The 14,178-nt window shown below is 45.0% G+C and overlaps 1 protein-coding gene across 1 annotated transcript; it reads right to left on the bottom strand.

Moving 5' to 3' along the window:
- Positions 1 to 4,583: 4,583 nt before the first annotated feature.
- On the bottom strand, positions 4,584 to 13,969 carry LOC125538574 (CRM-domain containing factor CFM2, chloroplastic). The gene is made up of 13 exons (XM_048701840.1): positions 13,334 to 13,969; positions 11,962 to 12,781; positions 11,744 to 11,871; positions 7,506 to 7,826; positions 7,250 to 7,403; positions 6,290 to 6,582; positions 6,146 to 6,205; positions 5,952 to 6,062; positions 5,739 to 5,855; positions 5,532 to 5,636; positions 5,229 to 5,454; positions 5,016 to 5,146; positions 4,584 to 4,932 (listed from the first exon to the last, which is right to left on the bottom strand). Exons 1-13 carry the CDS (start codon positions 13,943 to 13,945, stop codon positions 4,741 to 4,743), a joined length of 3,270 nt encoding a protein of 1,089 aa, XP_048557797.1. The 5' UTR covers positions 13,946 to 13,969; the 3' UTR covers positions 4,584 to 4,740.
- Positions 13,970 to 14,178: the final 209 nt, after the last annotated feature.

Genomic DNA, 14,178 nt, shown 5'->3' with positions numbered 1-14,178 from the left:
ATGGATCAATACTGTAGGAGGTTCCATTGAGGCCCGGTCTATCCAGGTAGTTTGTTATACTACTAACTTGGATACACTTTATTTATCAAGGATTTTTGTATATCATAATATCAAAGGCAAAAGGGTCTGTCTATGGATGCACTTCTTATGGCCATGTACAGTTCAGAGCCACTGTTATTCATCAAGAACATAATTTAACTAAAGCTCGTTAAAATAATTCCCATAGAAATAATCACTTTGGATTGGTAGTGTCAAAAGGATGCAGAACATTTGTAATATTTCTTCCCATATTCATGAGACTTCCACTCTACTGTTGCATTACTCAAATTTAATTTCATTACATATGTGTGCATGTATCAGTTTTCATATTTAAAGTGATATATTTAAGAATTATGAGAAATTTTGCCAAATTTGCCAGGCACAAAACAGAGACATCTGAAAGCAGGACAGACGTCACTCATGGAGGCAATTGAACCAAGCTATGGCATCGTAGTTTTATCTCTATTGCCACTGTTGGCTTTTGCTCTCTTGTGTTCCTGCTCATGTTACTGAACTTAATATTAGCTAATTAGCTTTTGTAATCGTGTGACCGTGCTGAATTGGATGTTGCCTTGCTTCCGCGACGGGTTAGCTTTTATAATCTCATGACCATGTTGAACTTGATGATGTTACACTTCTCGATAATTGGTTGTTCTGTTACATGTGCTAAACTTGCCTTCATACTAATGCATCATGTCGTTTGATCTTCCGCGGCTTGACCATATCGTTAAGACCGGCACCCTCGCGCCAAGACGTGTTGCCGATCTAGTCCAACATGATCGAGCGTGGATTCCATGAACCTTTCAAGGACAGACCACGCCAAATAAAGCGGTAATTCTACCTGCGCGCAGGTGCAGTCTTTTTAGGCCAACTCCACCGCGCGACCCCAAACGGACGTCCGGATTGGCCGGATTTTGTCCCTTTGGAGCGCCAATGGGTTTGCCCGTGTCCGGCTTTGTCAGATGGGTCGTTCGTGCGGCCACCGCGTGGCCGCACCCCAAATCATGTCCAGGGTGGACGTGAATAAAAAATTATAAAAACTAGAATGAAATAACTAAAAAAGTAAATAAACGCATTAAAAAAATATAAAACATATATAGGGGTCGGCCACAAAACGGCCCAGTTTCCACGCCACTTAAAAGGCCCAGTTTCATAATTAACGTATAAAAACAAAATAAAAAAACGCCTCCCGCGCGCTCCTGCCGCGCCCGTCGGTGTCGTGGCCGTCGCCGTCTTCACTGGCCGCCGGTGTCGTCGTCGTCGCTGACGAGGTCGACGTAGGCCGGCGGTGTCCACATGTGGGCCGGCGGTGCGTGGTGGACGGGGGCGGGCTGGACGGCCGGAGGTGCCTGCACCACCTCCTCCCGTGGCGACGCCTCCCGCTCTGGTGACCGCGACGGAGTGGGGCACCAGTTCACGCCCACGCCGGCGGCCATCTCCGGAGCACTGCAGGACCAGCCCAACCCCTGGCCTGGTAGCTGCTGGAACGCAGCCACCGGCTCCTCCTCCTCGAGATGGCTACCTCGCCGGCAGCGGAGCGGGCCGTCATTTCCTCCAGGCCCTCCGATTGCCGCTCATCGTGCGTGTACATGGAGTCCTCCATGACACGCGCCATGAGACGGGCCTCCTCCTCCTCCATCATGCGAGGAGGTGGTGGTGGCGATGGAGACGGCGAAGGCGATGGCGTGGGCGTGACGCCGCGCACCCGCCTACGCCCGCGCTCCTGTCGTGGCCGCCGCGGCCCCGTCGAGGTGCCGGCGAAAAACGACGCGCGCTTGGTGTCGTGCTCGTCACGAAATCAGGTGTCCCAGAGCCCGGAGTCGGGGGCGTACCTGGGGTCGTAGAAGAGGTCGTCGGGAAGGAGGCGGCGACGGCGCTCGATCTCCTTGTTGCGCGCACGGCCGCTCGTCGGGACCGGCGGGATCGGGACCCGGTCGGCGGAGAGATGCCAGTTATTGAGGAGATGGACGTCGCTCCAGGGGAGCGGCGTCCTCGTCTCCCAATAACGGCGGCACACCGACGAGCGGACGTAACGCCGGTCGCGCTTGCCGGCGGACGTGGGCGCGATGGAGAAGGTGGGCGGCGTGGTGGCGATGGCGAGCCGTGGCGGCGTCCCGACGAGGAACCAGCCTCGCGGTCGTGCTTGCCTTTGCAACCCATGGCTGCGGGCGGGCGGCCGGCGAGGTGTTGGCTAGGGTTTGGGACTGGGGCTGTCGGGTTTCGAGGAGGCCGTGGGATGGCGTGGGGTAGTGTGAATGACGACCCGTCCACGCTTCCCACTTAAAGAAGGACGGCGACCGTTCAACGTGCGGATGACAGGTGGGGCCGCCCGCTCGTGTGCATTGATGTGGGCGGGTGGGAGGTAGGTGGCCGCCTGCCACGCGGCCCCGACGCGGACGAGGCGCGCGTCCGTTTGGTGTCCGTCGCGACCCAAACCCGGCGCAAGTTTGCGCTCGAAATGGATCGACCCGAGCACAAAACGGATAAGATGGGTCTGGACCGTCGCGCGCTGGGTCGTTTCCTTTGTCCATTTTATTCCAAACAAACGGGACCGGACATGGTCCTGCGGTGGAGTTGGCTTTAGAAGATTTTTTTCTATCCTTTCCTGCAGCAAAGATTCCAAGCCCGCGATGTCGGGGTCAGGTAAAGCAATTCCTACGTACTCCTACGCATACTCCCGTTGCTCGCATGCAGGCTTGGACAAAAGGCGCGGCTTTGTCCTCTTGCAGCGCTAAAGCTGGATTTTGTAAAGGTTGGAAAGGCGAAAGCCGTGCTCTGCTTTCTTGTTTTTCGTACTGTTTTTCTGTTGGGAAAAGGAGCCAGTACTGCCGTGATTCGCGTAAAAAGAAAGAGATACGGCTGTGAAGATGCACTGCAGTACGAGCTCAGGGTAGCGTATATGAGCATATCCATGCTGTCTTTTCCTTCTTGCTGTTGTGGATAAAATCATAAAAGGATGCTGTCCGCATCGAGATACTGCCGAGACAGGAATATAATAGTCCCTATGTAAAAATTTACGAAAATGATAAAAAATCTAACATCAGATCTTTTGGCATGGCAAATCAAACTTTTTTATGGCAATTAATGTTGATGCATGGATGATATTTAGTTAGTGAGCACAACAATTTTCTAGCAAAAATATGAACTCAGGCCAACTTGCCATGGGCGCCAATTAAACTTGCCACCTTCGATAAACATAATTTGTCATAAAAAACGCTCGATTTGTCATGCCTAAAAATCTAACATTAGCTAGATATCTGGGTCCAAAATTTAACGGTTTTGGCAGTTTATAAATTTAAACTGTCAAAACGACTTATATTTGTTTATAGAACGCGAGGGTACTCAAACTATTGATAGTAATAAGAGGGACCAAACAATCACACCTAAGAGCTTATTTCGATATCAACCCGATTCCTTGTCCCAACAATATGTTTTTGGTTGCACGGTAGAAATTTTGTTTTATGTTGTTGTAGCATTTTGTGTGCCCCTGACAAAGTTGTCATGCTAAGGGCCCCATGACCAATGCATCGGAGCAACAACCATCATCGATGGATGGAGTTGCATGAGGGCGGGTGTTCTTTACATAACTCATAACGAAGCATCAATGTAATACAAACACGACGAGCATACAACCGGTCACTGCACAATTAAAGTGCACACAATCAACACCAACATACACACACAAAGGATCAAGCCGTCAAAGAGCGAAGTCACACAAGGTCAAAATGTGGTGAGAGATATCTTTGCTAAAAGATCATCTCTTAGCATTTTGAGATTCATCGATCCAATCTATAGGCGCCTTCTAACTGCTCAAGTCCACTGAGCTCAATTTCGAAAATATTAGATTCTGCATCTCTTAATTAAGAGAAGACAATTTTTTTTCATCGCTCCACCTTAGTATTTATCCTACACAGCACTTATAAAATCAGTTTTGCTAAAGCACATCTAGATACTTATAAAATAACACAATTGTGCATGCCCTAATACATCACTGCACTTTAGTCCCGTCCTTTAAAAAGAGATGTGACTAGCAAAGTGTAGAATTTGTAACCATTTTTCGTAACAATAACGTGCCAACCTGATACACGGCCAATCAGTTGATTCAGGACGATGGTTTTACCTAACAGGCTAGTGGTAGCTTCAATATTAGCCCGTGAACCGAATGACCGGCGACCAAATAAAGTCTAGTACAATCAGAGACAGCACCTATCTGGATCCAATATCAGAAGTCGCTTCTAGTCGAATTCACAACCTGCGGAGGACACAAGAAGTGGTCAGGCATCCGGGCCGGGCAATCTGTCAATGGGAACAACAGGGCTCGGTGTCGGTAGAGCCGGACAAATCAGCAAACAGATCATTGCCTTTTGTCGCAGCATCGTCGTGCCTGTGTACTGTGCCATCAGCGAAAGTCTTTTTCAACAGCACAATGATGGGGGGAAGGGGTTTGCTCAGCCACTCGCATCTTTGCTTGATTCCGGCAGATGGCACCAGCAGTTTCAATTTTCTGTCGGATTCCGACTGCTGAGAGTTTCCACGAGATCTGATTCTGGTTAATGGCGAAGTTCATTCAAAAGGCTTCTCAGACATACGTACAAAATTTACAAGTAGGAGGATGAGAATACACTGAATCAATGTCGTCTGTATTTCCACAACATAGGAGGATCATCTTCCCAAAAAACTAGGAGGCTGTCTAGGATCCAGCTATTGTGATTCACCTGGGTGCAGTCCACATTCTAATCTAATGGCTTCAAGGAGCTGTGGTGATATCACCTCCTTTTCGCCCTCATTTGTGCCGTCCTCCCTGGAACTTGTCTGGGTCACGTCCGCTCCCCAGCCTCTGTACAAAATCACTTTGTTTGGTTCTCGTGACACGAGAACCGATCCTGTCGCCTCCTGTTTTTCCATTGAACAGCGAAGAAGCTCAGTTTAATTTAGAGTGCCTCGGATCTAGCAATACTCTGTTGCAGATTACAAACCTCTAGTTCTGATATCAGCTGTTGAACTGGAGTTCCATCTGCTCGGTTCTTGATATTCACAATAGCAAGAGGATGCTTTTTGAAGTGTGTCCGTATTGTTTTTGCAACTCCGGTGATGACATTATTCCTCCCTGCGACAGGAACCAGATGCTATGCTCAGCATAGTAATTTGAAGTTCGGTAGACAATGTAGGAAATAAGGCTAAGAAGATACCAATGGCAAGTACTGGACGTTTCTTCGTCTGCAGAGCTTGCTTCCTTAGCACAAGTCTCTCCCGATTTGATAGAGGTGCAGCTTTGGAAGGCAAGTGAGGAGTATATGTCTGGTCCAATATTGGCTCATCCAGTGCCTGGGAAGGGCTAAGGGTTTTGAAGACTTTGGAATCCTCTTCGCTACCACTGTCTGAATGGCATTCTACAGGAAAGCTCAGCCGATTTTGCTGCAAAAGCAATTCATCAGAATCACCGGGGAACAAAAGAAAGACATCCAATGGGTAGACAACACTAACAAACTCACATATTCGATCTGATTATCTGATGAAGCAGAACTTGAATTCTCATTCAGGCATGGCCTCGAAGCCTCAGAGGAATCATCTATAAGCTCGTTCAAACATAACTTGTTCTGCAAATACGTTGTGCAGTATCCTCATTAGTTCACCATAATTCATTGAAAAATCATCAAACTACAAAGTAGAGTTTTTGATAAGGAAGAGTGACTATAGACCTGTGTATCATCTAAAGGAACTCCAGACTTGGTTGTATTCAAGATTCTATTTGTTCCACCTGAACTGCACTCTTCGCTCTCTGGCTCAAAACACTCGGGAGCAACTTCAGGCACTTCCTTGACCATGCATATTTACATAAATACATATTCAGGCACATGATGGAATATACCACTAGGCTGCAATAGAACTACATGCAAGTTAAAAATGTTTACTTTGCTTGTCTCCCCTAATGTTCCAGAGTTGTCACAGAGATCATGTATGCCTTTGTTTTCATGGCCTGAGTTCATCTGATCAGACGAAACCACTGCATGACCCTCCATTTGCTAAAAATATTGTGTTCTAGTTAGCAAAGAAGCTCACATCATTCAACAAAAAATATAACAGTTGACTTTGAACTAACACTCACCATCTGACCCCTCAAGTAGTCGATGTTCTTTGATAGATTAAGCACGTGAAGCTTCAAGGACTAAATAAACAAGGGATGCTTATATCAGGATCTAAAAATAACCTCACGAGAAGTCCATCACAAACAAATGCATTTAAGTTTCACCTTGTGGCGCTGAAGCTCTACAGAACGATTCAGAGCATCTTTTTTATTCAACAAAGATTTTGGCCTGAGAGCTGACGGCCTCTGGTAGTTCTTCCCTCGATACATTATAATTGCATGTCCTTTGCTCACTCTCTCCACTGCCACCAAAATACCACCACTCTCAGCTTCTAGTGTTCGAGCAGCATATGTAACATCTTCCATGCTGTGTTCTTTACACATAATTTTGACAAGTTCTCGATACTTCCAATGAAGGTGCATATTTTCAATTGTTCCATCAAAAACTCCTCTCCTTCCTGCAAGTCAATAGAAAAAATGATATTAGAAGAGATAATAAAAATGTAAGATAGAAACGGAAGAGGATTTTTTTATAGGAACCGCACCCTAGCTACCTAGTTCACACCTTCTTAAAATGATCCCAGCAAACAGCATGCTGTCTAGTCATTCAAATTCTACTAGGGACTAGGATTTCATATTATGTGTTGACAGACAAGTACTGCACACTATTTATTATCATTACCGCAGGTTGTACAAGTTGAGTAAGGAATATGGTTAATATCTTTTAATGTGGGTGCGACATGGATCATTATGATGGTATACTTGCAAAAACGATGGAGGTATAAGATGGTAGAGAATGAGAAGCTTCTCCAGATGGATTGCATCAGATGACAGAACAAGTTCAAATTTGGGCACCTCAAGCAACGTAAAATCAGACAGGATTCACCCTTTTAACATGAGAACTGCAACCCTATGACACTTGTAGGAAAATATTACACATATCTTTTCAATCTAATTTCATACAAAATAATTCAATAAACTACTCCCTCCGTCCCGTAATATAAGAACGTTTTTGACACTACACTAGTGTCAAAAACGTTCTTATATTATGGGACAGAGGGAGTAGTTAGGTATTGCTCAGAACATACGTGCACAGTGTAATGGAAGGTTGAGAAGAATAATCACCTAACAGCAGAAATGGCTTCATCTGCAAACCAACTTTCCTCAACATGTACCTCTCCTCTTCTGAGATGGTCTCTCTTGTTTCAGCTTTTGAAGGCCGAGATGCCTTTTCTAGCTCCTCAAGAAGTTTTTCAGCCTTCTTTTTCTCTGCTATAGCCTGGAAATATGTTTATATGTATTATGTGGTGGGATCTTAAAAATAATAGAAGGACATCAAAATTACAAAGAGACAGCAACAGGTAAATTTAAATAAAAATACCTGAGATAATCTGGTTTCCATGTTCTGGGCAACTGTATTTAGAGATTCAGTTCTATAATCTGTAACAGAAGTTTCGCCTTCATGTTTTTCTTCATGACATTCATGCCCATGTACCGAGGCATCATTTGCCATCTTCAGTTCAGAAGCATCTTGAGTAGGTATGCTTTCTTCAATTTCAGGCTTGGGCTTATTGATCATGGAATTGTCATGCTTTCTGCGTTTTTCTATTGCAAGAGAGACAGCTGGGGGGAGGAAGTCTTTTCCTCTGTATAGTACAATTGACTCGTTGTCCCTTGATAAAAGGGTCCCACCAGTCAAGCCCTGGAAGATAAAGAATTTAACAGTTGTAATTTACCTTTCTGGTCTGAGATGAAGATTATAGCGAGTAGTGTCTTGTGATGTTAATTCAAGAGTATTGTAGAGAAAAGTAAAGCTAGAAGGTCTTCACAGGTTTACTTCTACTTTCTGACTCCGATAACATAGTGTTGGAGTTAGATGATGGTGTTGTTTTTTTGCTTTTTTAAGTATACAAGGTCATGTGTGGCTCTAGTTTTTGTTCATGTTTTGTTCATGAGTAATAGCTGAGTTGTAATTACGAGAGCCTCTAGTTTGGGAACAGACACTCATGTACAGATGTACTCTTTACCTATCAATAGAACATGTTGCTAGGTCAAACCATCAAACTCTTAGACCATGGATTACATTGTTTTTTCAGATCTTTGGATTAAACTCTTTCTGCCTTTTTTGTGTTCCTTGGTCAAACCAGGAAAGCATGGTCAATAGTGTACGTTTTGAACTGCATGCATGCAACATTTAGTTCAAACAGCCAGTTTCAACGGGTGGAAAAAACAGCAACGAGCACCCCGCTCTTCAATAGTTTGATGTCCACAACGAGCACCAGAAACTCGGAGATAAAGTATGCTTGCCTATGTCTGATCTCACATATATCAAAGTGACGAGCAGACAACTGGTGGCTAATGTTTGCCATTCAAGCACAACTAATAACTAATTAGGTGGGTTTATTTGTGGATTTTCTGGGACTTGATCCCACAAACTCGTGGTAACTTGTCTGCTAACCTCTTAAGTTGATTACGATGATAATCAACTGCATCCCCTGGAAGAAAAAATAATGTGCCATAGACATGAACCAGCTAAGTTTCCACAGAGTGGAGAAACAGTTATGCTTCAGAACATATGAGTCCTAGGCTGCAGTAGTTTAACTTAAAAAATCAAAGACTGCAGGGGAGACCTTGACAGCAAGTTTATTAGAAGGAATTTTACAACTTGTGTACAGTATGTACAAAGCACCACTAGGGTTAGGCTATACGGAAACATGCATGTACAGGGAGACTAAAACAGAGAGTCGATCCAGGTTAGCAGGGGTGACCTAGCCTCCTCTTTGAGCCTATACTTGCAGCTGGATGTCCTTCATGAAGTTGTTCTTCCAAACAGCGAATCTAAGATGGATCTGGTCAAAACAATTATTGTTCCTTTGCTTCCAGATGTACCAGGTCACCATAATTGTGACTTTGAAGAAAAAAGGCTGGGAGAAAGTGATGTGGACAGCTAGGATCATCTGCTCTGTATTGTCGGAGGAGGCCAATGGATGTTCAGAAAATGCCAGCAGGCCTTGCTGAAAGGACAATTGAAGAACAGGTGACCACAAGTTTCCAGAGCGCCAAGCCAACGGAGCACGCATGAGGAGCTCATAATGCCAGTGTAGTTTCTTCAGACTAGCATATCTCAGGTCTGAGCCAATCACGAAGGAGGAGCTAAACAAAGGCCTTGAGCTTGGTAGTCATTTGCAGCGGCAAAATCATTTAAAGATACTGGGACTTGTAAATCTCTGAAGCGCCAGGAATATACTCCCTCTGTTCCTAAATATAAGACGTTTTGGCAGTTCAATTTGAACTGCCAAAACGTCTTATATTTAGGAATGGAGGGATTAATTTGGAAGATTAAATACAGAGAGCCAATAGAGAGAGTAATGAACCTACCAAACGTAAAAGTCACATTGTGTCCAAGGAAGCTTGCATCACATAAAGAGAATATTCTAGTTCTAAGGAATGTAAAATTAGCCTGAAATGTTCAGTTTTGCTTGCTAAAAATTTGAATTGTACAAAGTTGGGGGCAAATAATTCCATTTGAACATGTGCATACTTTCTTTGCCTCCTGCTGTGGCTAGCCTTTTGCAGGAATATGATAATGTGTTACATGTGTACCGCCAGGCTCCCGCGATCAGGGGAATTGAACATCAGATTGACCTAATTCCGGCTGCCTCCTTGCTCAACCGTGCACCATATAGGACCAATCCCTAGGAGATTGGTCAGGTCAGCTTGGCTTTTGGCAAGGCTGATTCAGCGATTGCTTGGCTCATCGATCCTCTCAGCCTGAAGCCTTGATCGTGAGGCTCACCTCCACAAATTGAAGGCAGCTATCTCATCGAAAGGTCGCACCACTCTACTGCTATATCAAGGGGTGCGGGTGGGGGGTCAAGGATATTCGCAGCTTGCTTGGCCTCTGGAAGTTAAGAAGACAGTGTTTAACAAAGGAGCATAGAAGGGAAGAAAAAGGAGTGCAGCCTGGCGAAGTGATTTCTGGGGATTGGCACAGCCCAAGGGATCATGCCAGAAGGATATACTGTCATCTATCACAATCTAGCAGTTGATGAATCGTTCGAACTTGCCACACAGACCGAAAACATCCCGCCACCAGAATGATCCCGCATGGGCGCGAGGAAGGACGCTATTGTTGTTACAGTACTGCCAAACCATGTTAAGTACTAACCCAGTGAATATTATTGTAAAAATTGTGAAGCGATTTTGAGCATGAGGGCCTTATTGTGAACAATGAGATTTGTGACGCAAGCCCCCCATTGCCTTTAAGCTTGCACACACCATGTTCCAGGCAGCAAGGGATTTCCTATATGTCTGCCCCATAGGAAGTGAAGTCAGTAAAGGTTAATATTTTCTTTTACACCTTCAGCTAAGCAGAGTATGCCCATATAGTAGGAAGTAGGGCTGCAAGAGAAGGCTCGTGAGCGGCTCAAGATCAACTCATATTTTGGCTCGATTCGAGATCTAATCGAAAAGAATGAGTTGAGTATGAACACTTTATGTAGCTCAATAGAGAAATGAGCTAATCTTGAGCCAACACTAGATCGCTCGATTTTAGCTCGACAGCCTGATATCGTATAATTATATTACATAATTTTGATATATATTCAAATAAAACATGGAATAATTTATTACCGCATAGATAGTCAAAAAATATATTAAGACATATGTTGTGTATGACTTTTCTCCATTTTACCTACTATCAAACATGGAAGCTTAATTAAGTGCGGAGAAAATTTAGCTCCGATATGGTATGTGGTCAGTCATGTCTTAAATTTCATGTTATTTCGACCAAAGTTTGAGAGCAGACGCACCTTTGTTTTTTTCTCTTACTTTTAAGTACTAGTCTTCAGTTGAGAAAGAATAAGTTGAATTATATACTGGTTTATTATGTTGTGTTCTGACCTACTTTGATTGAAAATTATCCTAGATTATTAAAAAAATCATCTTATTTAGCTCGAGATAGACTCGAGATCGCTAGAAGCTGAGAACGAGCCACTTTCTACAACTCGATCTTGAGCTTCACTCGGAACTCGCTTGAATTTTAGTGCCAATTGAGCTGAACCTAATCCAACTCGCTCGAACTCGACTCGTTTGCAGCCCTAGTAGGAAGGCAGAGAACTAAGAATAAATTTAACCAGTTGAATTTTACCATCAAGGGATATAAAGCTAGAGCAGGAGCAACGCAACACTCGATATGGTCCATCATGGTCATACATGTCAGGGCGGATTAAAAAAATCATCTTATTTAGCTCGAGATAGACTCGAGATCGCTAGAAGCTGAGAACGAGCCACTTTCTACAACTCGATCTTGAGCTTCACTCGGAACTCGCTTGAATTTTAGTGCCAATTGAGCTGAACCTAATCCAACTCGCTCGAACATGTTTGACGGTTTGACCTTTCATGACACCGCATTGGTTGGCATGGATGATATCAAGGATGCGTACAACTTCAATTTGATGGAACACAGACAAACATATTACATCTCCAACATTGTTGAGCCAAAGACATTTCACAAGGCCTACAACATCATCAAACTACTGTTTTACCACAAAAAGAAATACTAGAGAATATAAAATGCAATGTACAATTGCATATAATGAATTGATAACACCTACCTACCTTTAATTCCTCGGAGACGAGCTCACTATCAATGCAGAGACCTCTCTTCATCGCAATCTTCGCTACCTCACACCTTTCCCATAACTTGATCATGGATGCAGCCAATCCTTGAAGGTTACTGCTTCTTCCTAGACAGTGGAAACTAGAAAAGTTAATAACAGGTGGTCCTCATCAACTTAATCCAAGATGGTAGAAAATAGAAAATTTCCGAACATTACCAAGTGCATAGTGGTAGGGTAAAGGACGAGCTAGCCTCCTAAGGATAGTCATTTCTCTATCTGTTAGCTTGGGTGGTACACCTGAAGGAAGAAGACGGAAAGGCCTACGGAATCCAGGAACGATAGCTGGCAACAAATCAGCATCCACTGGAATGGGATCATACCCCCACCATTCAGAAAACCGTGGACCCAGCCCATCTAATAATTTGTCACCGTCCTTCGCAAGCTTGACCTCCCCAGGCAACTGTAATCGGAACTTATTAGGAGAACCAACACCAGTAACTAAGGTAGACCTAGCTAAAGGTCTGACCACACTAGGGGGATTTACATTTGTGCCTATATGAAATCTTGCATGCTGTTTGTTTGCAGCTCCACTATTAATTTCCACTGCTGATCTACCCTCCTGTGTATCAACAGCAGGCGCTTTAGAGGATATCATGGGATAATTTGCGTCATCCTTTCTGGCCACACTCTGCCCCATAGATAATATATCATGATTCTCATGTTCCTCTCCTATACTCCTCTGTTCTCCATATACTATGGCAACATTTTCGACAGCCTCATCTTTGTAATGAATACTATCTTTTGTATCATTCTTACCATCCTCTTCACTACTACATTGTTCCACAGATAAAAAACCAAGATCTTCATCATCATCATCATCATCATCATCATCAGAACTGCTCTGCTCTGATGATTCATCCTTGAGACAATCATCCATCTTTTGCTGGTCATGGAAGTAAGGATATTTATAGTTGGTTCCTCTGTACAGTATGATGGTGCTTCCAGATCTCCAAATAACCAAGCCTCCAGTTTTCCTCTATCAAGCAAAACACACAGAGGATGAAAAATTGCAAGTTGGATAACACTGAGATGAAAATAGTTGGGTCCAACTTCTTCTTACAAGTTGCAAGTTGGATACCAGCATTTTTCTTGTTACAAACTTCTTTTGTTAAATGGAATTAGAATTCAAATTCAAATATATAGTGAAGCGATAACTATGTGCATGCTAATCCACTCATAGATTAATTTATTTCAAGCACGCAAGATATACAAATTCACATCCTGGCCATATGACTACAAAGTTATGGGAGCAGCATTTCGTCCTGTCATTCTGCACATTTCAGATTTCACATCAAGAGTGTGAAATCATCTATACTGTATACACACAGCATCTTATCAACCTATTCTATAGGTGTCCAAAGGCAAATACTAACACCGCGCAAAAAAGAAAAGGCAAACACTAACATTAAGTGGCATTCAACATTCAAAGCCAATGCATGCTCACATATAGCGATACACCTGTGCACAAGAAGCAGCGAGCAAACCTTAATTGGGAACGCATAGCAAGGTTCCATAGTGCGGTGCTCACCTCGAGAACCTCGTGGGTGCGCCTCATGTTCATGGCGGAGATATCATCGCACCTGATCTTCACGAGCTCCGCGTTGCGCCATCGCTCGTGTATCCCGTTCACGATCCCCTCTGTGACGCCGGGCTTCCCCACCTTGAGCCTCTTACGCAGCCGGATGCCGACCCCCTGCAGCCGCCGCAGCTCATCCCGCGGCAGCGTAAGCTCCGCCGCGGACGGCGGCGTCGGTGCCGCTGCCGCATCCCTCCCCCGCCTCTGCCTGCGCCGCGCCGCGTCCGCCTCGCCGTCGCCAGTGGACCAGCTAGGGTCTAGCGTGGAGCCGACGCGGTGGCGAGGAAGCTGGGCCGGAGTGGGCACGAAAATCTCCCCGGGGGACGGGGCGTCGACGCTCGGGGCCGGGGATGGAATGGGGGTCTCCGGGGAGGTCTCGAGGTATCCGAGGCTGCGGAGCTTGTCGGAGATGCGGCGGAGCGCGGACTTGGCGAGGAGCTCCGGCTCTGGGGAAGGCGAGGCGCGGACGGGAGGGAGGCGGGGGTGAGGGTGGCGGGGTCTGGAAGTGGCGACGGGGAGGGAGAGGATGGGAGGGGAGGGGTGGGGGAAGAATTGGAGGAGCATTTGGGCGGGGCGGGGTGGGAACCGAGGGAGAAAGAGGGGGTTTAAGCCGCGAGCTGGAGGATAAGGCGTTGGGAGGTGATAGACAAAGAACATGACGATCCAAGCTTTTGAATTTTTATAGGTCTGGCATTTCCGTTCTCAAGGAATTTTGTAATCTTAAGATTTCCGAAAAAAAGCTTTCGCCCCGCTTTATAAATAAAGCAACCACCGAGCATAAAGTTATCAAGGTACCA

This window comes from Triticum urartu, chromosome 2, assembly GCF_003073215.2.
Source record: "Triticum urartu cultivar G1812 chromosome 2, Tu2.1, whole genome shotgun sequence".
NCBI lineage: Eukaryota > Viridiplantae > Streptophyta > Magnoliopsida > Poales > Poaceae > Triticum > Triticum urartu.
The sequence above is the reverse complement of the archived record's forward strand: the minus strand, read 5'-3'. Positions and strand labels throughout refer to the sequence as shown.

Coding starts and splice junctions, on each gene's coding strand:
- LOC125538574 (XM_048701840.1), bottom strand. CDS start 13,945: ATGCTCCTCCAATTCTTCCCCCACCCCTCCCCTCCCATCCTCTCCCTC. Junction 7,827..11,743: donor TCGTCTCCGAGGAATTAAAG/GTAGGTAGGTGT, acceptor TTTATCTTCCAG/GGCTTGACTGGTGGGACCCT. Junction 5,637..5,738: donor TTCCTTTAGATGATACACAG/GTCTATAGTCAC, acceptor ACGTATTTGCAG/AACAAGTTATGTTTGAACGA.